The 20,201-nt window shown below is 39.7% G+C and overlaps 3 protein-coding genes and 1 long non-coding RNA gene across 4 annotated transcripts; 2 read left to right on the top strand and 2 right to left on the bottom strand.

The window, feature by feature from the left end:
• The first annotated feature begins 972 nt into the window (after nt 1-972).
• Nucleotides 973-10,126, top strand: LOC146487831 (kanadaptin-like). The gene is made up of 14 exons (XM_085127710.1): nt 973-1,520; nt 2,922-3,093; nt 3,732-3,848; nt 4,368-4,437; nt 5,114-5,256; nt 5,527-5,613; nt 6,263-6,336; nt 6,714-6,783; nt 6,963-7,084; nt 7,617-7,681; nt 7,905-7,936; nt 8,240-8,622; nt 9,324-9,426; nt 9,961-10,126. The coding sequence occupies exons 1-14, from the start codon at nt 993-995 to the stop codon at nt 10,008-10,010; spliced, it is 2,016 nt and encodes a 671-aa protein (XP_084983836.1). The 5' UTR covers nt 973-992; the 3' UTR covers nt 10,011-10,126.
• A 1,536-nt stretch (nt 10,127-11,662) lies between these two features.
• On the bottom strand, nt 11,663-12,582 carry LOC146487830 (glutaredoxin-related protein 5, mitochondrial-like). Its single transcript, XM_085127715.1, has one exon. It carries the CDS (start codon nt 12,556-12,558, stop codon nt 12,091-12,093), a length of 468 nt encoding a protein of 155 aa, XP_084983841.1. The 5' UTR covers nt 12,559-12,582; the 3' UTR covers nt 11,663-12,090.
• Nucleotides 12,583-14,320: 1,738 nt separating this feature from the next.
• Nucleotides 14,321-19,284, top strand: LOC146487829 (sphingolipid delta(4)-desaturase DES1-like). Its single transcript, XM_085127693.1, has 2 exons — nt 14,321-14,480; nt 16,508-19,284. Exons 1-2 carry the CDS (start codon nt 14,399-14,401, stop codon nt 17,407-17,409), a joined length of 984 nt encoding a protein of 327 aa, XP_084983819.1. The 5' UTR covers nt 14,321-14,398; the 3' UTR covers nt 17,410-19,284.
• LOC146487828 (uncharacterized) lies at nt 17,501-19,913 on the bottom strand. Its single transcript, XR_014868098.1, has 2 exons — nt 18,374-19,913; nt 17,501-18,341 (listed from the first exon to the last, which is right to left on the bottom strand). It is a non-coding gene; the product is annotated as an uncharacterized LOC146487828 (long non-coding RNA).
• Nucleotides 19,914-20,201: the final 288 nt, after the last annotated feature.

The raw sequence follows: 20,201 nt of genomic DNA, 5'->3' as shown, positions 1-20,201 counted from the left end.
GAGGATATCCCTTGTTCATAGGCTCTTATTGGTTACTTAGTGTCCTGTTAGTATTTGCTATTCCCCTCCAGGTGTTGTTCCGGGTTTCTCTCCCCCAGTTGGTCAGAATTAAAGTGACTAATTGGGGTTTTCTAGCCTCTGGTTTGGTATTGTTTTGTATCTGTTTGTTTTTGTATTGTTTTCAGCGTCTTTGAATAGTGCTGGATATGTAGCTTCCTGCTTTGTGGCTTGGCAGGTATCCAGCACTACCCACCTCCACTTTTCTGAGAATTGTTATCTTGTTGCGATGCAAGGTGGAAATACAAGAAAGGCAGGCCAGTGAACATAATTTCAAGAGTGTTTGCTGTGTTAAGTGTTGGTTATTCCCATAAAATGTTTTGTTTCCTATCACCCTATTTCTCATAGCCTGCAGAACAGGCGTATTTATTTTCTTGTGTTTTTTAGGTGAGTGGTCCACTCGTCTGAAAAATGCAAAAAATAACGCCTTATTTGGAGGCTATATATCTCATAAAAATTGGTCAGCAAAAAGGACAGGCTGAACAGAGAAACCTTCAGTGACAACTTCATAAGTAAACAAAATCAAAAGCAAGCCTTCATCATGTCTCTCTCGTGACTGCAAACATCATTAACAGGGCATTTCTCTTGTTAATTGGGACAAGCAGAAAGCCCCAGGAATTAGGTTGCATTACTGCCATTTTGCAACAAGAAAACTTATCGCTACAACATGTGGAAGGCATTGTTGGGGCTGATTGAAGTATTATACAAAGCAGATTTAAAAAAGTAAACAGGGAATGGAATCAGGAACTTTTGAGTATGAGAAAAAAATTAATTTGGTTAGGTGTGGAGATGGTCTTTCTCCTGTTTCCCCCCATTTTGCAAATAGCCGGGTTTCCAAATTCCTGCTACACCACCCCCTCGATCCCCTAGGAATGAGTCATTTTCTTACGATACATTACATGCACCTTACACGACGTGTGTAGGGCTATTCCAAGATGGCGGACGACTGTGTGTCAACAGAAAACAACGAGGATAAAGTCAATCACGCTGATAATATGCCTCCACCATGCCTTCCAGAAAAGCCTCCGGAGAAAACGGAGAAAACGAACGAAGGATTAAAAGAAAAGCCTTCAACGAAAGAAAAGAAGGAAACAATACCTGAATTGCCTTACAAAGTTCCTTCTTGGAGTGGAATTCCTGATGATCTGTACAATTTGGAAGTATTAAAGAATGGCTGTATTATATCTAATATTGACCTAACCAGTAAACCGTTCCACGTATTTGGAAGGCTTCCTAATTGTGACGTTAGTTTAGAACACCCGTCCGTGTCAAGATATCACGCGGTTATCCAGTACAAGACAAGCGACTCCTCAAACAGTGAGAAAGGCTTTTACATTTATGACCTTGGGAGCACTCATGGAACAACAGTGAACAAGTCTCGACTGGAACCTAAACGCTACTACCGACTGCGTGTTGGGTATGTGTTTAAGTTTGGGGGAAGTTCTAGGTTATTTATTCTTCAGGTAAGCAGATTTTAAAATACTCTTATGACCTAATGCATCAGTTAATTCTAGTAGTGTCTGTCACTGTTGCTTACAGCCCTTTTCAGTGTTACGTGCATAGCGGACATCTTTTGACATTCATCTTTCGACGTCGTCTTTCGACATGCTATGTAAGCTATGCAACCAGGCCTATCGTGTGCAAGTCACATATCGCAAACATGGTGGAATTGCCAGTTGTTTCAGACGCTGAGTTTCGCACAGGTATGCAAGTTTTCGGTCTCCCTATTGATGAAAAATCTGAGGAAAATGGCAGAGAAGTGGTGCTATTTACAAAGACTGCTAATGTGACATTATTGCTGATGTGATGTTATCATGATCTGTGTAGAGAAAGTCATAGTACTAAGTAGTCTCCTCCCCACTTAGTGAAGAGGAGCGTTGCGTGATGACCCTAATAACGGCTGCGAAGGAAACTAAGTATTAAGTACTTGTGGACTAGAAAAAAAGGACTACAAGCCAATATTTCAAACTGAAAATACCTGAAAACTGCTCCAAAATAAGATAAAATCACGATGAACACAAATTCACTCCCATGACAGCACTCGTAGTGTTCCTCGCCTCCTGGCAGTCTTTACATCCTTGGTTCTCTCATATATTACGCCCTTACGTTGGAAACGAAACGGTTTGAAACAAAAAGACTTTGTGCAGTATCCTCGATAGAAGAACCATAAATGTATCTATGATAAATCACTCGCCATCGCAAGTCTTCGGACAGAGTCTTCACCATTTCTGTGAGTGGACATGCGGGCCTGGTTACATAGCACGTCGAAAGACTGCGTCGAAAGATGAATGTCGAAAGACTTCCGCTATGCAGGAAACACTGAAAAGGGCTGTAAGTTCCCTGTTGAAACCAGTGACCTTCCACGTAGTGGTCAGATGGGTTAACCTCTGATCCACAGCGAGACCCAGAGTGCATTCTGTGTACGTCCAATGCTGAAGATACGCTGAGAATTTCAAAGTTTCATGCCAAGTGGCCACCAAAGCACCTACGTTAGGAAAAAGCTATGCCAACCGCCAGAAGACTCCTGGATATTTTGGACAAAAACAGTGGGTTTGAACGGTGGAAGATTTCAAACGCCTAGGTAATTTTTCATCAAAAGCCAGCATACCTCCCTCTTACACCATTTTTACTCCAAGGACTACAATCATGTGCCAGTATGCCAAGTGATTTGGAAACCCATGATGAAGATCTTTGACGTAACTGACACAAAATGCAGCCGGGAAGGAGATTCAAGGAACTTGGTCATTTTTGTTTTGGTGATCAATGCTACAGCTTAATCGGTTCTCATTTGTAGCATACCATCTGTAAGGTCATTTTGGTAGGAATAAAATGCAAAGAGCATCTTTCTTTGCTTCTTTGTTCAGGGTCCTGAGGAGCCTGAAGAATCTGATTCAGATCCAGCGCCAACAGAACAAGCAGCGCCTAGGAGTAGTGAAGTGGGACGTGTAATGACAGAAGAAGAATATGATGAATGGAAGAAAGAGAGGGAAGGAGGAAAGCAGGGTGAACAGAACACAGGAATAGACTGGGGAATGGGTGAGATTAAACTTTCTGATTTAAAATTGAAGATATCTAACCAATGTTGTAGCCAGAATGGTATCCAAGGATCCTATGGACAACCCCTTTTGGGGAAATGCATTTAAAATTCACCTCATCTTTTAAAAAATTTACCAGGAGCATGCTCCTTGGATGCCCAACTTTCAGTTTCTGGCTAAAAGCCTGTAGTTAGCAGTCAATGAAGAAGAATTCTTAAGTCAAAATAAACTCAGAAAAAAATTCCGAGTATTTCCAGTGAGAGCCAAACCCAGGACCTTCCAGGTGCCTGTTGGATCATTCCCATTGAGAGAATTGTGGATGGTCAGTTATAAAATGCCATATCTGATAGTGACCAGCATCTAATAATAATATTAGATGCTAGTCACATTGTAGTGGTTGTAGTTGTAAAAAGTGATTTTGAAAGGAGAGATTATTTCTCATGAGACTTAAGAAAATTAAAATTTCTTGATTTTTGAACAAATTCTCCCAACTAGTACACTAAGAAAGATAGAGAAAACAGTGAGGAGAAAATACATTTTGATATTGGCATAATAAAGGGTTAGAGATCATACATCATTTCAGAGCCAAAAGGTAAAGGGTACATGTATGTACAAAAAAAAATGGTGTCTATTATTCAGGAGAAGATGCTGTCGAGGAGCCTGCTTATCCACCTGAGTTTGGAGATGTTGACCAAGAGGCACATCATCAGTTCAAGGATCCTAAAAAAACTCTCAGAGGATTCTTTGAGAGAGAAGGTAATCATGAACCAAAGAAATTTTTTTTTTTTGGGGGGGGGGGGGGGGGGCACTGAAGACATAACATAATCATGATTTTTATCCGGTTGTGTTTTCCATACCTACATGCACCATTCCTACATGTAGTTCCTGGTTTATGGAGTGCCTGCCTCTTTTCCATTTACCAGTGAATCATACTATATTTGAAAGCATTTTAATTTGTACTTATTCCATTTCTTTTTATCTGCTTAATTATTATTATTATTTTTTGTCATGGTTACCATACCCTTTGTTCCCAGATTCATTTATCACCTGCCTTGCCTTGCCACTCTAAAATTTGCAAGTCCTAAGTAGCAGGGAATTCCAATTATTTAAAAAACAAGCAATACCATGCCAAAGTTATGGTCAGTGGCTTTCATTTGAAGTTCACAGGCCAAAATGGAGAACACATTGTGAAAATTGAGAGCCATATACTACTATGCAATGGATGAAAGGGTTATTTAAGAATAATTAATACATTGTAATGTTGATGTTCATTAGGGCTTGAACTTGAGTATGATGTGGAAGAGAAAGGACCAGGGCATGCTAGAGTCTATCACTGCAAAGTGAAGTAGGTTTAATATGTAAATTATTTAATTTATACTACCTGCTTGACAAATATAGCGAAGACAAGTAAAAATTAATGCTAAAACTGACATCATGATGACATGAAAACGTCACTTTTTGTTGTTAGTTCAATTTCTCTTTTCCTGCCTGACATTTTTTTATGCATTGGCAACCAACAAAAATGGCTGTATGTAGGGGGAATATTTTCTGTTGCATTTGATTGACCTTATTCCAGAATAAGAAGAAGGGGAATAGCTGTTATAGAGGTAAATTTGGGAAGGCGTATCTGCAAACTTTCATTTATACGCAATAATAATATTTAAGAGCAATTTTGCTTTCCAGTAACTCCAGAAACCTTGTATGAATGATTTCTTACTAGTAATCATTGTAGGTACTGCTAAAGATCCCTTTTTGGGAAGAGAGCCAATTGAACACACCCTTAGCTTTATTTACTGGAAGAAAGATTTTTTTTGATGAACAAAGGATGTGTTGAGTGTGAAACAGAACTGGACTGTCATTGTTTAATGGAAATGAGCTGTCCAATTTGAACTTTTGTCTATCAAAAACAAAATAATGTTGAATTGCGTGTCTGTGTGAAAGTTTTCTGTCCATTTAAACTGGCCAAACTGTGCACAAACTTTGTTTTGAAAACACTGAATGGGTTATTGTTCACCTTGCAGACTTCCTATTGATGGTCCAAGTGGAGAGCCTCTTTATGCTGAAGCTGCCGTCACTGGAAGGAAGAAGGAGGCAGTGCTTGAGTGTGCTCAGGAAGCTTGCAGAATGTTGGATGCGGCAGGTCTTCTCAGGCAATCCTCACATGGTAATGATGGTGACTCACTGTGAGCCTCTGTGGGAGGCGCATTAAAAATATAGGGTGAACAAGGGAGGGAGACATGCGAGGAGCTTTTTTCATTCTCGCCTGTCTCCCTTCCTCGCGCTTCATGCTCTTTGTTGCACTTCATAATATTTTTCCATGCCTGCTACTCACTGTGGACTTACGTGAAGTTGTCAATTCGTAATATTATGTATATATTACTTATTTATTGGTAGAATTAATCTGCTCACAGAAATCATGTGTTATTTTCACCAGAAAGCAAGAAGCATAAAGAGAAAAACTGGGAAGAAAATGATTTTTATGACAGTGATGAAGATTCCTTCCTGGATAGGACAGGATCAGGTAGGTTGGTTTTTGGTTTGAAAACTAATGATTGAGTTTGAGCTAAACTGATACTGCAGATTGCAAGTGAGGAAGCTGATCTTGATGTGAACTGTTCATTGTCTCCTTGTTTCCTGTGTGAGTGCTGAGTTCAGGAAATCAAAAACTACCCCACATTATCTGCTTCTTGCCCCTCTCAGTAGTTTGTGCTCTCCCCAGATTTTGCTTTGTATCTTTTTCAAGATAGCAGCCCAGCAAACTTAGCTGTTTAACTTTCACTTGACAAAATTAAGGAGCTGTGAACCATCTAGTTCTGAGGGGAGTAGTTATTGCTCATCATCATCATCATCATCATCACGCTCTGTAGCCTAAGGGGCCTTACATGTAGATGCACTTTTAGAGACCCAAGCATGCCCCTCCAATCCACCATCAAGCAGTCATTCTTGCCATTGGAATTCTTTTAAGTCCTGTCCACTCTTAATTACTACTGAAATAACCTTTTTAGAATGGAAAGTGTTAATAATAATTATGATAAACATGCTTGACCTCTTACTCTCTAAACTTTATGTATATATCTGTTCAATATTATTGTTAATTCAGGAAACCCTTTTTTTCCAATTTAACAATTTATGGAACTTGCAGTGTTATGTTGAATTTGATTATGTCTTAGTTGAGAAGAAGAGAATCCAGAGGATGAAGCGTGCTGGTAAAGATAAACCAACAATGGAAACCTATGAATCTTTGGTGAGTTATGGTACATTGCGTAGCAAAGTAATACCTGCAATCTTGTAATTAATTAGTGACCTGAATTAGACATTGTTCAGGGCAATAGGTCATTTCTGAGTTGCGTCTAACCTCATTGTGAAAGTGAGGCTAAGTGCAAAGCTTTTCATATGAGAATTAGTTTTGTTTGCATATGAATTCTCATGTGAAAAGTATTGCACTTAGCCTCGCTTTCATAATGAGGTCCAAAGCAACTCGGAAATGGCCTATTTACACGTAGCCATTTAAAAGGCCTCAGTCAGTTATCTAACACAACATGCTATGGGCCATTTATCATTTTGAATCCAACTTATGCTCACATGGTTTAAAAACCAATAACTTATTTGTTGTTTTTTTAGACATTAAAGCTTGAGGAATTGGACAGTGAAATTCAAGATTGTGAAAACAGATTGCAGAAAGATGGAACTGGTGAGTTTGAAAGTCTTTCTTTTAGTAAAGTGTAATTGAAGATGACAAGTTATTACGTAGAACTTACCGCTCTTTGAACAATCACAGCCAGCTGGTCGAATCCAGTTTCAAACAAATTGAACAATGTTCCCTATTGTTTTGAGGGTGTTAGATTTATTGCCATCTTTGATGTTCTTCAGGCAACAATGATGCAAACTCAGCGAGTGCTGACTCTTTAGATGATTACATGAATTCTCTTGGAACATCCATCGACAAGACAACCAGGACGCAGATAAGAAGAAAAGTATTTGAACTGAGAAAGGTGTTTGAATTTTATATTTCACTGCTAAAGGAAGTGAATTGAAAGGAACTTGAGGAGAGAAACTGGAATGGAAATGGTAGACAAAGAATGAAGGTTGAGAAGCAAGAGACAGAGAGAGCTAAGGGACTAAGATTGGTAGGAAGAGAATGGAATAGGGGATGAAGAGGAAAGAGGAGAGAGAGGGAAAGGAGAGGGGGGGAGGAACAGAACAGGAAGAGAAGATGAAAGAGAGGAGGGAAGAAAAGGAGAAAAAAATAAGGGTATAGACAAGATGGGAAGAATAAGGAGTGTAGGAGGGAGGAGGGGGAGAGGAGAGGGGGTAGGGAGAGGGGTGAGGGTGAAAGAGTCAGAAGGGTGGAAAGGAAGAGAAAAGTAAAGAGAGTGGAGAAAAGGGAAGAGGGAAGAGAACGAGAGAGAAGACAAGGATGAGAGAACAGAGGGACTTTACTTTGAAAGCTTGCCACCTGCCAGTCCACTGCAATGACTTAATAAGGTTGATGTACATTGACTTGTTTTCTTTTGCATCTGATAGGAAAGACAAAGACTTGTTAAACTTCTGAATATTGCAATGCCAACAACTCTCCCTCCAGTTGCAGAGTAAGTGATATTTATTAAAAAGATGTTAACCTGAAGTATTTATTCTAGCTGTTAGATACTGACCAGTTTTTGTTTCTGTGTCAGAAATGGTAAACTATATATAGCAGTGGCATAGGTCTTCTTTCATTTTAGTTGTACTCCTCTCTGGTATCTGTTGTGAATTTTGTTCAAAATATTGTTTAAGTAGCTGAAAGGATATTTGTTCTTTTATATTTCTACCCAGGCCTGCTTCATCTGTGTCAGCTACTATGAATGGTAAGCATTTTGTGGATTGTATGAATAGAGAAGAAGTAAGAGCTTGAGACTGCTCAAAAGTAAGTAGACAGTCCCTCGCATCTAGATCGTCACGTCTCAAGACTCAATTCTTGAAAAATTTGAGGATCAAGTCGAGTTTCAAGACAAGTCTTTCGAGTTTTGAGTCGAGAAACTAATGAGCTTGTCACTTGGCTGATCTCTCAAGAAATAAATTAGAAGAAACCACCTTACTTTAAAGTGCTGTACCATAACAGGGACATAAGATACTAGTGGTGCTCTTTGCTTTCTTCTTTCCATGTTTAGATGAAGTGACAAGGAAAACAGAAACTGAAAATATAACAAGTGATTCTACTGCAGTCACAACAGTGGACCAGGATACAGATTCTCGGCATCACCCTGCAGCTGTTTTGGAAACTCCTGTGAAAGTTGACGATAGTGATACAAATCATGAAAATCTTTCAGAAAGAAAACAAGAATTTGCTGTTCCTGTGCTACCAACTTTACCCAAGAGAAAAAATAAAACACCGAGTAAAACCTTAGTTGAAGAGCCATCAAGAGAAAAAGAGACTGAAAGCTGTGAAAACACAGAAACTTCTGAGCAACTAGAGAATGAAAGTCAAGCAGGAAGAAAAAGATTTGGATCAGAAGATATAGAGCAAGAAGAAAACGACAAAACAGAGGAAAACGTGAGCTGTACATTTACCTGACTTTCTCTTGCATTAACAAAAACATTCTCCTTATCAGTTTCTGTATAAATTCTTATAGCATTTGTTGAAAGACTGACTTAAGGCCTTCAGAATGAGATTCTTATTGGTTTTATTAGAAGGCAGCAACTGGCCATGCCCTGAGGTCTATCATATTGTCAGTTTGAGTTGCTTCCTACCAATACTTTATTTTGATTTCTACTGCCATTAATGCCTATGAAAGATTTCTCAGGTAGCTTCCAAACTTCGTTAGGTCTGACATGAACTGCAAAGGGTATTGAATTAACCCCTTTCTCTGAGTGAAGCAAAGTTGGGAGGTCTTTGGTAACAAGTTCTAGGACAGCGATGCATAGTTTTTGCTAAATTAGATGTGGCTTGTCCCACAGCAAATCAGTCTCACTTATGCATTTTTCTTTTAATGGTTATATAATATCCTTTGTACATACTTCAGCACGACAGATCCAGGATTTTTTGGAAGAGGGAGTTTTCATTTGGCGTTTTTCTATAGGGGTGCTTTATCAGACATTTTTGAAAATTGAAGTAGGCTTTAACGCAGGACAAATTCGATATGCTCAACTCTTTATAGCGGGCATGACAACCCCTCACCCCTTCCTTTGAACCTGCCACTGAATTCAGTACAAAAGTAAGATATCAACCAAATGAATGGATGTTCTAACTTTTAGAATACGGCAAGCCCAAAGAAGAAGAAAAAGCGATCATACAATGTACCTTCTCAATGGGAAGCTGTCAGTGATCCAACATACGCTACATGGATGCCCCCTGAAGGTCTGTAACCTGTTCCTTGATAAAATAGAATACCTCCCCTGATGCATTGATCAACATGCATATTCTTCTGACTTTTCTTCATATATTTCTTATCATTTACGTTGAGAGAATTTGTATGTTTGAGAAATTAGCTGCTGGTCACCATAAAGAGATTCCACTGTTGTTCTTACAGTTAGCTGTATCATTTTGTCACAGAGATGTTGCTTGATCAGAACATAGTTCAGTCTTTTTTGGGAAAATCTAGTCATGGACCTCTGTAAAGGGGCAGTCTGCAGGCTTGGTGTTATCACCTTTTCCTTACCAGGAAAAATAACAAAGTTTTCGTTTAATCATTAATCATTTTGTTTAAAGTTTCACTGTTTGCCACTGTATATGTGATAGCCATTGTTGTCACTTTTAAGAGCAGTGCTTGCAGACTGTTCTAGTGGATGCAGATTGAGCAAGTTTCAAAGCAAACAAACATTAGGAAGCAAGAGGATAACATGTGATGATCATTTGTGAACTTAAGCCCTCTGGACTTTGTTTGATTTTCAGGTCAGACAGGAGATGGACGAACTCATCTAAATGAAAAGTTTGGCTACTAACAAAAGCAGTATTGCTAGTTAAACTTAAAAATTATGTAATCAGTTAACTGAAATCTTGACCATGTTCTACTGTAATGGAAATTGATAAAAAAAATAAATGTGATAATGGCCCTCAATATTATCTACATTTCTCTGTTCTTGGAAATTCCCATTGCATGTGTGGTATCTATGCATAATATCCAACTGTAAAGTTAGAAAGACGAAATTGCATAATTTCTTCTTAAAGTGTGATATTCCAGGAAAATACACTTTGTGGCTGATCTTTGTTGTCAAAACCCTGAAGAGTTTTTTGGGCAATCCTGTTAATTCTTATTGGCCATTTCCTTATGTAACAAGGTCTAAAATCCTGAATCACTGCACTTTGATTCCCACATCCTATCCCGAAATAACCTTGAATCCTGCAAACCATAGTAAGACTCTGAAGGGGACCAAGAGAAAAGGAAGGTGGAAGGTAACCCAGGGTGGGAGGGGGCAGCAGTGGGAGACCTCAAACATTTTCCTTAATACAGTAGATTCCCTCTATCTTTGAACTCAAGCAAAAAATACTCGAATAGTATTGAAGGTTCACAAGATTAAGATTGCCGGTGTTTGAGTTAGGAGTGTATGGGTTTCTGCAGTCCCAGAAATATCCTCTGCCCATCTCCTCATGGAAAGTCATATGAAATTCTGAGGGGGAGGGGTGTTTCAAAACCTAAGGAAAGTGGTGTGCTACGTTAGAATTTCCTGAGGGGTGAGAGGGGTAGAGCAGGGTCCAAACCAAGCAACCTTCTCTCCCCACTCTGATCCCAGTACCTGGTACATATATCTACAGAAATGGAATTAAGGACAGTGCCTTCTAATAAAGAAGTATTTTTGTGTTGTTTACGACTATGCAGGAAAACCAGATTTTAGCAAGGGTATAGAAATCCAAAACAGAATTGGGAGTAACCATGCATTTTTTAGAGATAATTAAGCAACAATAATTCTAAAAAACAGTAGAATACAAAGCAATGTATGGCATTTTTTGTAAATTGAAGCTTTATTATCTCTGAAAAATGCACAGTTACGCCAAATTTTCTTTTTGGATACCAAGACCACTTGCTAAGTTCTGCTTTCTCCGCATAGTTTTAAACCACACAAAAATATCTCTGTGTTAGTAGGTACCACCTATAGGAAACCCGAGTATCTTGAGATGTGCAGAACGTGTGTGCAGTAACAAAATAAGGTACCGTCCTTAATTTTTTTTAAAGGGTGCTAAAGCGATAGCCTACATGTAGTTGTACCCACCCACCAAAGAAAAACGGGAGTGGGTACGGCTACCATAGGCTACTAAGGTGAGGACTACTGTCCTTGCAGTTCGCTGCGCCTGTAACCCTGTGAAGGAAATTTGGTTTGCTGTGAACCCACGACCTCTTGATTAGATGACCAGGGCTCTAACCAACTGAGGTATGAGGTCAGCTGATTGTGGAAATTAAGGTATTTAACTTGCAGCAATGGGGATATTCAAGTACTACAAAGTGTGTGAGCTGCATAGCATCCATGTAAAGCAATAGATAGAAATGGAATGAAATTGTTTTTAGAGTTCTTAAATAAGGACTACTGTCCTTACAGTTTCCTGTGCTTGCTGCCCTGTAAAGAAAATTTGGTGATTGCCAATTATATCTGCATACAGCTGGTTTAAATTAGCATACTTTATTTACATTTAACTGGCAAGTAATACCGTCACAGTTCTGCGATCAAAACGCTTTTCCTGAAAATTTATTCGAAATTTAATACTTGGCAATCAGTCGTATTACTGTTGTACCCGCTTCTACCAAGGGCAGGAACACTTTTCCATTTTGCAAAACACAGTGATTACATAATCCTGATTTTGAATGTGGACAATGTCAAAATGTCAGACTGTGATTATAGGTGGTTTGCATTGCTGACATGATCGTGGAAAAAAAAGAAGAAAATTTGCTCACATAGTTTGTCTAAAAATGGCAGTTAACTCCCCGAGGAAAAAAATCTTTTTGTTCTTGTCCACCAACATGGCCGCCATGACGTCACATGCAAACCATCAATTGTCAGGAAATTTCACCAAACTGTTCTCACAAGAGTTTCATGCGTCTTTTTTATCTTCCTCTGCCTTGTCTAACAACACAGATCTTAGTCCAACCTTCTCTAGTTCGTCGATCAGTTCACCGTTCTGATGCAACTGCAACATAATATCACAACCGCCAAGAAACTCTCCGCCGACGTAAACTTGCGGAATCGTAGGCCACTTTGAATACTCCTTAACTCCTTGCCGCAGATCTTCGTCTTCCAGTACATTGTAACTGCCATAGCCCTCAACGCCATGCATTCGAAGGATCTGCACAACAGCATTGCTAAAACCACACATGGGTTGTTCCGGAACACCCTTCATAAACACCACTACCTTGTCTTTTTTGACAACCTCGTCGAATCTTTCGTTTGTCCATTTCACTTTCTGCTCGCTGAAATACCTCAGCTTAGCTGTAATGCAACAGATGGAAGGAATGAGGCGGAGAGATCTGTTCGCCATTCTTTGGACAAGCAGAGCAGCCATATTGAATTTGAGACTCGTTACCAGTTTTCCGGGAGTAAACAGGTTGGTTGGTTTAGGGGCCGGGGTGACCCGGGGGTGGGGATTGGGGGGGGGGGGGGTAGGTAGGGTTTACTCGAGACGAGGTAAGATAGTTCATGCTACTTTTGAACGAGAAGGTGAGGAGGTGGGGGGGAGGTGGTTTTAGGGGGTTCCTTGATCCTGCAAGGGGCAGTTGTCCTAACAGCTCGAAAATTTTCAGGATTTGCAATTTGTACGTAATTTACCCTGCTAGCGGAGGTTTCTTTCTGGCACTGTCTTTTCACATGTACGAAGTCGTTCGCTTCTCTTGTATTTCGCGTAGTCGGTTTGTTTACTTCCCGTTCTCTCGGGGAAGTAAACGAGCCGACCGCCGCGAAATACTAGATTCGCGAACGACTGCGTACATGCCAAAGACGACGCGAGTCATGCCGTGTACACACTGTATCGTAATTTGACAGTGAGAACAGACCACCTCCAGCTGGCGACCCTAAAAGCCGGAAAGGTGGAATGGCGGAAATTCACCCCAAATCCTTAAACACGGAACGCCGGAATGGCGGAAAAGCACCCCAAAGCCTAAAACACGGAAAGGCGGAAAATCACCCCAAATAAACTATAACCCTAACTGTAACCCGTTCCGTCTTTTAGGATAAGGGTTGATTTCCCGCCATTCCACCGTTCTGTCTTTTAGGATCGCCCCCTGAGTCATCCGATTTTGAAGCGATACGATAGCTTTATTCACATAATAATTAGAAATGCTCTTCTATGTTTTTTCTTTTTAATTATAAGTGAATTGTATTCATGTGCCTTTATCCTTCTCTAAGTATTTTATGATCATTTTCTTGACGAAACCCTACCACTACCCCTCCCCCTCCCCCCTAAATAAATAAATAAATAAATAAATAAATAAATAAATAAATAAATAAATAAATAAATAAATAAATAAATAAATAAATAAATAAATAAATAAATAAATAGACTAAATAAGTAAATAAATAGACCGCAAGCAGTCCCTTTCTGGATAGTCGTGAGGTCGCGCGAAATAGCCGAGCTCGAAAAAAAAACTGGAGCGAACAAGCAGAACGGGGCTTCTCGTTTATTTCTCCTCGCTCCAGTCTCGCTGCGCTACGAGCACACCATCTCGACTAACCAGAAAGGGACTGCTTGCAGTCTAATAAATAAAAGCTACAAAACTGATACCTGTGTAGTAGGCACTATATCCCATAGAAAACTCGCGTTCATTTTCTAACCTTTACATAAAACCTCTGAACATAAAAGCAGAAATCAACATAAGAATGGATAAAAAGAACGATGTGTTCTTGTATTTTATTTCGTTTTTGACGCAAACTGTACACTGGCGTTCACAGGCAGGTGCTGCATGCTTATGCAACCTTCTCATCACTGCGCAATCTCGACTCTTCAAGAGACTGCTGTCCCCATTTATCGGCTCACTGAACTTGACCCAAGTGGCGTGATGTGCCAAAAATGACAACAATTGTCTTTAGGGTAGGACGGGTCAAATGGCTTGTAATCATTCTCCCAGCGAGGAGCTGGAAAGGGAGGAAACATTTCACCCTCGCTTCTATAAAATTACAATACTTGTTTTTTCTAAGCTTAACTAAATACACTTGTATTTTTAATTACCTTTTCATTGAAATGATAAACGAGGAAAGCGTACCCTGAGGAGGGAGGTGTGAGGCTTGAGTTTCGATACCGAGGCGTTTCTCGCTGTCCCCGCCCGCCGCGCAAGGTTCAATTTGTATATTCGACAGTGTCTGATTGCACAACTTTGTTTTTCATTCGGTGTTTGCCGGTCAAAGGAAACATGGGAGGGCAAGTTTCTCGTAGCGATTTTGAGTGGTCTTACACGGCCGAGCCACATGCTTCAAGAAGAAAGGAAATTTTAGGTAAGATGGTGATTATACCGGTAAGAAGCGTTGCATCGCCCGTTTGAGTACATAAAGACTCAAAATATACGGCATGACTTTATACTTGCCTCGGGCATACATAGTGATTCGAAGAAGAGGTCTTGTCTATTCACACATTGCCGGTAAAATGGCGTTTGGCAAGTTTTTTTCGAGGAAACGTTTAACGGCAAAAATTGCGTAGCCTTCGTAAGTGTTTGTACTATACTGTACGCCCGCCGGGCTAGCCGGGCGGCTGTTGTCAAAACTGTTTGACTCCAGCGAGCGTAGTCGGTTTTGCCGTTATTTTTGATTGACGTTATTTTACAATCGGAGCAAGCTCGCAAAGCGCAAGTACCAAACACGAGTGGAGAGATTTGACGTATAGTAAACACACGAACGTATGTGATTTTGCGATGAGCTTGAAGACAAATAGTTAAAGTTGCTATCGGTGAACAATAGAATGAAATGAAATTAGTAACGCATATCAAATATTGGTCGTAAAGTTAGTCTAAACCGGTTACGCTTTCAAAACTGAAATACCTACTTTGTGTAGCATGGAAATAACATTTACACTTGACTAATTTTCTTCAAGTTAACAGTGGTTCTTCTATAATTTTCGCATAAATTTTCTTGTCTTCCCCAAACTTCTTTGTGGCAAATAAGGGCCTGTTCACATGGAGGTGGGGTACCCCGGGAAGGTGAGGTACCCCATCTACCTGAGGTCAGAAAAAACAGGCCTTCACATGCAACCCTCGGGCGCTGGGGTGAGGTTTAGAAAGCTAGTGTGTGGTTGCTAAGTACATATATATATATATATATATATATACATATATTTAAAAATGGCAGATGGAAGACACTTCACCTTCATCCAAGACCGATGGATCAGCTTGGTTATCAGACATGACAATTGCACCTTCAGCTCCTTCAGAACTTTCTTCAATGGCATTGTTGTCGATGTTTTGAAGGTGATATCTGCGAAAAAGCTCGCCACGCTTGTGCTGATTAAGAGACAATTGGCCGGATGAACATCACCCCACCCCACCTCCAGCATTCACATGGAGAAAACTCACCCCAGCTAAGCGGGTTACCGGCCTCGGCTGACCGGGTAATCCGCCTCGGTAAGGTACCCCACTTCACATGTGAACGCGATCAAGAAATAAAGAGAGATTGTATGGAGAGATTGGTAACCCCACCGAGGCGGGGTACCACACCTTCCCGGGGTCCCCCACCTCCATGCGAACAGGCCCATACTGATGAGAACCAACGGGTACTATTGCTCGCTGCATTAGTATTTCTTACACCTCTAGTCGCATGGGAGAGAAACAAACCCGTCTGCCTCTAAGGAAATTTCTACTTGAAAACTCTGGAGATTCTGATAAATGTAGTGACATTTTGCTACTTTGCCTTGGTACAAGAGGGCCAAACTGGCTAATGGAAATCAGAGAATATTTTATTAGCTGTCAGGGTATGAAGTAATTTGTCAATTTTCTGGCTATGTTGCCTTGAAATTTGGTCAGAATTCAAAATTATTTCAAAGGCTTTTCTTTGATCATGATTGACGTCCACCAAAGCCTAACTTTATTTCACTCTGGAAGTTTTAGGGTTGCATGGTAACCACTGTGATTTACAACAGAGACATGGTTGCAAATAATAGAGGAAGATAACTACAAGCTAATATTTTTATTCTCTATCATAAGCTGAAGTGGCCTTTTCGGAGGACTCTAACACATCTTTGTCTGGATGAAACTTAAAACAAGGCGTTTCTTACAAAAAGCCAGTATTGGAGAGTAAAATATATTATAATATATTATACAACGTGTATTGTCAGGGCTCAAGTCTACTGGTTGTACTGAAGAGGAATTTTTATTCTACATTATCATGCATCCTAGGTACTAGAAAAACGTCTTTTTGCTAACAAGGAGTTAAAACATTTTCATTTCTTATTTTGAAATTGGAATGTGGCTATTTGATTTGTGAGCTCAGTAATAATAGTGTCCTAATTACTTTTGTTCTTGTTTATTTTATAGCTAAATATCCCCAGATCAAGAAGTTGATGGGCTATGATCCAAACTTCAAGTACCAAGTGATGTTTTTGATAGTGATTCAGTTTACACTGGCATACTTGATGCGAGATGTCTCATGGCCATTTCTGTTTTTGGCTGCATATTCTGTTGGTGGAGTAATCAACCATGCCCTGCTCTTAGCTATCCATGAGATCTCCCATAACCTGGCTTTTGGTCATGCCCGCCCTATACACAACAGGATCTTTTCACTTATAGCAAATTTCCCTATTGGTGTACCATGCGCCATCTCCTTCAAGAAATATCACCTGGAACACCACAGATATCAGGGTGACGAGGAACTTGATGTTGACTTGCCGACACAGTTTGAAGCCCGCATGTTTTTCAACACAGCCACCAAATTTTTGTGGGTTGTATTCCAGCCATTTTTCTATAGCCTGCGACCGATGTTTGTTAACCCCAAAAATCCACAACCCTTGGAAATCATCAACATGGTAATTCAATTCAGCGTTGATGCCATTATAGTACACTACTGGGGTGGCAAGGCACTTGTGTTCCTGATCGCAAGTTCACTCTTGGGAATGGGTCTTCACCCTGTAGCTGGCCACTTCATTTCTGAGCACTATATGTTTGCAAAAGGATTCGAGACCTTTTCATACTATGGACCTCTGAACTACGTCACCTTCAACGTTGGTTACCACAATGAGCATCACGACTTCCCAAGCGTCCCTGGCTCCAGATTACCCAAGGTGAGGGAGATCGCATCAGAGTATTACAAGGATTTGCCGCAGCATCATTCCTGGACCAAAGTACTTTACGACTTCATTACAGACCCAGCCATTGGTCCATATGCCAGAATGAAGCGCAAGGCACTAAGACTCAAGACAGGTGAACATAAGGAAGAGTGAGAACGAGAGTGTGTGTGTAAGCAAAAACATTTTTACAGGGAGACTGTTCTCCATGGTTGTGAATGTATAAATTTAAATCTAAGAATTTCAGTTGAAGATCAAATCTTTCTTGGGGTCTCACAAGAGTTGGAGTCCAATTAACTTTTGAAATGCATGAATTTGAAAATTCATTTCTTTGGGCTGTTTTGAGAGATGTTTCAAGGATGCAAACATTCATCACAAAGCAACATTCTTGGGTTACTCCAATGATCAGTGCCTTCAAATAATTGTCAACTCAAATATGACAGCTTACCAGGGTTTCCATTTAGCCAAAATTTTCGATTTAACCAGTTGAAATGTAAATGGTATTGGACGCGCCGATTAAATGGAAATGATCGTAAACAAACGGACAACCTTTGGAGGCATGCAACTTTTTCCATTCCAACCTATTTGTTTATTGGGATGGTGGTAATGCTTGCAGCCACTTCAGGTGATCGCAAGTCAGATAAGCATTCAAAAAATATTTTTGTTTCAATTTATGTTAAGACTCTAGTATATGAAAAGAAATGTATGGCATTAGCCTATTCTGGACTTCACTTTGTTCCAGGCAAGAGAACATTAGAAAAGAGTAATATAAAAAGTGCATAATTCAATAACTATAAATTCAATTTAAATTCTGTTGAGAAAGGAATGAAATATTTTGGACAAAATAATGTTAAACAAAACGTTGTTGTCATTGTTAAATAATTTAATATAAATTACCTGAAAAGTTAGCCAAATCCTCTCTTCCAGTTGAAATGGAAGGATTTTCGGATTGGTGAGATGGCCAACTTTTAAGGATAAATATAATTCCAAATGAACCTGTTCATCTCTCTTCATTCTTTATTGGGTTGTTGCTTGGTTATTTAATGTTGGCCAGTTTCTGAGTACAGTCGAACATCGATTATCCGGACCTCGCTTATTTGGACTTTTGGATTATCCAGACTTGCTTCTCTGGTCCTATTTTTTCATTAATATTAATAAGATGTGATCTTGGAAAATTGAAGCGACAAAAAGTTCATTAATCCTTCCAAATGTGTGTTTTAATCTCCAGGTTTTAATCTGTTTTGCTTTAAAAAGTGTGAGTGGCACAAGATAAACAATGTTTTCTGATACATTCAGCTGAATTCTGATTGGCTTATTTATATGCTGTACATATAGACCTTTTTCATAAATGGCGGCCAATTTATTATTCTTTTCAATATAGGTTAATTAGGCCTACTAACCTCGTTTTAGAGTAAAAATTCTTTTGAATTTTGCCAGGAGCCCATTGGGCTCCTGATTTTGCACATGTTGACGAGGCTAGTAAGGCTAATTTTCATGAAAACAAAGAATAACTTATCGGCCGCCATTTGTGAAAAAAGTCTATGTTTTCTATATTTTCATCGTTTATATTTACTGTCTCATTAACATTCGTATTTGCAATTATCTGGACTATTTACTCAAGTCCCAAAGAGTCCGGATAATTGAGGTTCGACTGTAATTCCCGTTTAATGGTGCACCTAATAAAACTGAACACGAGAATTATTTCTGTAACGTTTGTTGTTTTGGGAAAGAAAACAAATCAGTTACAAGGTGAACAAACCACCGGCTGTATGGTAATTATTTTATGTGGGTTCTTCTTGTGGATTAATTGTGGATGCAGAACAGTAAACGTTCCAGATATACTTCTTGTGTTTGCAAATTTCTTAGGTGTACTGTAATAAACTATTTAAATGCAATAATCTTGATTTTATTTTTATTACCGGTATTTTAACTTGGATGGCACTTTTGTACATGTCTCTTTGTAAAACTTGGCTTGACTTTGTTTAGTAAACTTGTATACTTGGAAGAGTCATTAAAAATTCTCAAACTTGACCACTGAATTTGTTCTTTGTTACTGAGGTAGAGATGGAAAAAGGTCATTGTTACATGTTTTTTTTTCACCCTTGTCTTTAAAGGGGAATCTTTACAGGGTCGTAGCACAAGAAAACGTTGTTAGCCTATGTTGCCATTGGTTTTTGAGGGTGGGCAATAGTGCAGGATGCAAGGAGAATTAAGTGTAGCAGGAATGAGAGGAAAAACTTTGATAAAAGTGCCAGATCATGAGGCGAATAGTGGCATTACCCTAAAATGCCAGGCAAAGTGGTATGGTTAATGTTAGCACCAACTTGCCTAGGGAGAGAGGTAAACAATAGACTTGGGACAGACCAACTGCAAGCTGCAACAAGGCTACCAAGAACTGGTGATGTTAAGAGAGACTTTGAAAGCATGACCATAGTACTTGTGCTGGCGTCAGCGAGGGTGATCAATAGGACATTTTTCCAAGTCCTCTTTACAGTGGATGAACATGGTTTTACAACAAGTATGACCTTCAATTAGGGTAATTAGTTGAACATTAACAGTTTCATCTTACCAGTTTTTAAAACCGTGGTTAGTGGTCCAGCCAGGGCTCGAACCCTCTCTCCTCCGCAGAGGCTTCTTAGAAAGCCTGGGGAGAGGGAAATTAAAACCATCGCCCCCCCGCGCGCCCCCGATTTTTTATTTCCCCCGTTTTTCTTCCTTTCCCCTCCTTTTTTCTACGTTTCTCCACTGATGGAGCCTCTGTGGAGGAGAGAGGCTCGAACCTACAACCCACTGCTCACCAGTCTGGTGCTCTACCTTATTTTGACCCAGGTGTTTGTCTTCAGAGAAAACATCTGGTAAAATCCAATATATTTTCCAACCTGATTGGTTAATGAAAATGACTCGTTAGAAGGGGTGTCGACCATTTTTGCGAGACTTACAAACCCTTG

The sequence above is a fragment of the Pavona decussata genome, unplaced genomic scaffold (genome assembly GCF_977016875.1).
Source record: "Pavona decussata unplaced genomic scaffold, jaPavDecu1.1 SCAFFOLD_13, whole genome shotgun sequence".
Classification (NCBI taxonomy): domain Eukaryota; kingdom Metazoa; phylum Cnidaria; class Anthozoa; order Scleractinia; family Agariciidae; genus Pavona; species Pavona decussata.
The sequence above is the reverse complement of the archived record's forward strand: the minus strand, read 5'-3'. Positions and strand labels throughout refer to the sequence as shown.

Coding starts and splice junctions, on each gene's coding strand:
- LOC146487831 (XM_085127710.1), top strand. CDS start 993: ATGGCGGACGACTGTGTGTCAACAGAAAACAACGAGGATAAAGTCAAT. Junction 4,438..5,113: donor GTCTATCACTGCAAAGTGAA/GTAGGTTTAATA, acceptor TTCACCTTGCAG/ACTTCCTATTGATGGTCCAA. Junction 6,337..6,713: donor TGGAAACCTATGAATCTTTG/GTGAGTTATGGT, acceptor TTGTTTTTTTAG/ACATTAAAGCTTGAGGAATT.
- LOC146487830 (XM_085127715.1), bottom strand. CDS start 12,558: ATGGCTGCTCTGCTTGTCCAAAGAATGGCGAACAGATCTCTCCGCCTC.
- LOC146487829 (XM_085127693.1), top strand. CDS start 14,399: ATGGGAGGGCAAGTTTCTCGTAGCGATTTTGAGTGGTCTTACACGGCC. Junction 14,481..16,507: donor AAGAAGAAAGGAAATTTTAG/GTAAGATGGTGA, acceptor TTTATTTTATAG/CTAAATATCCCCAGATCAAG.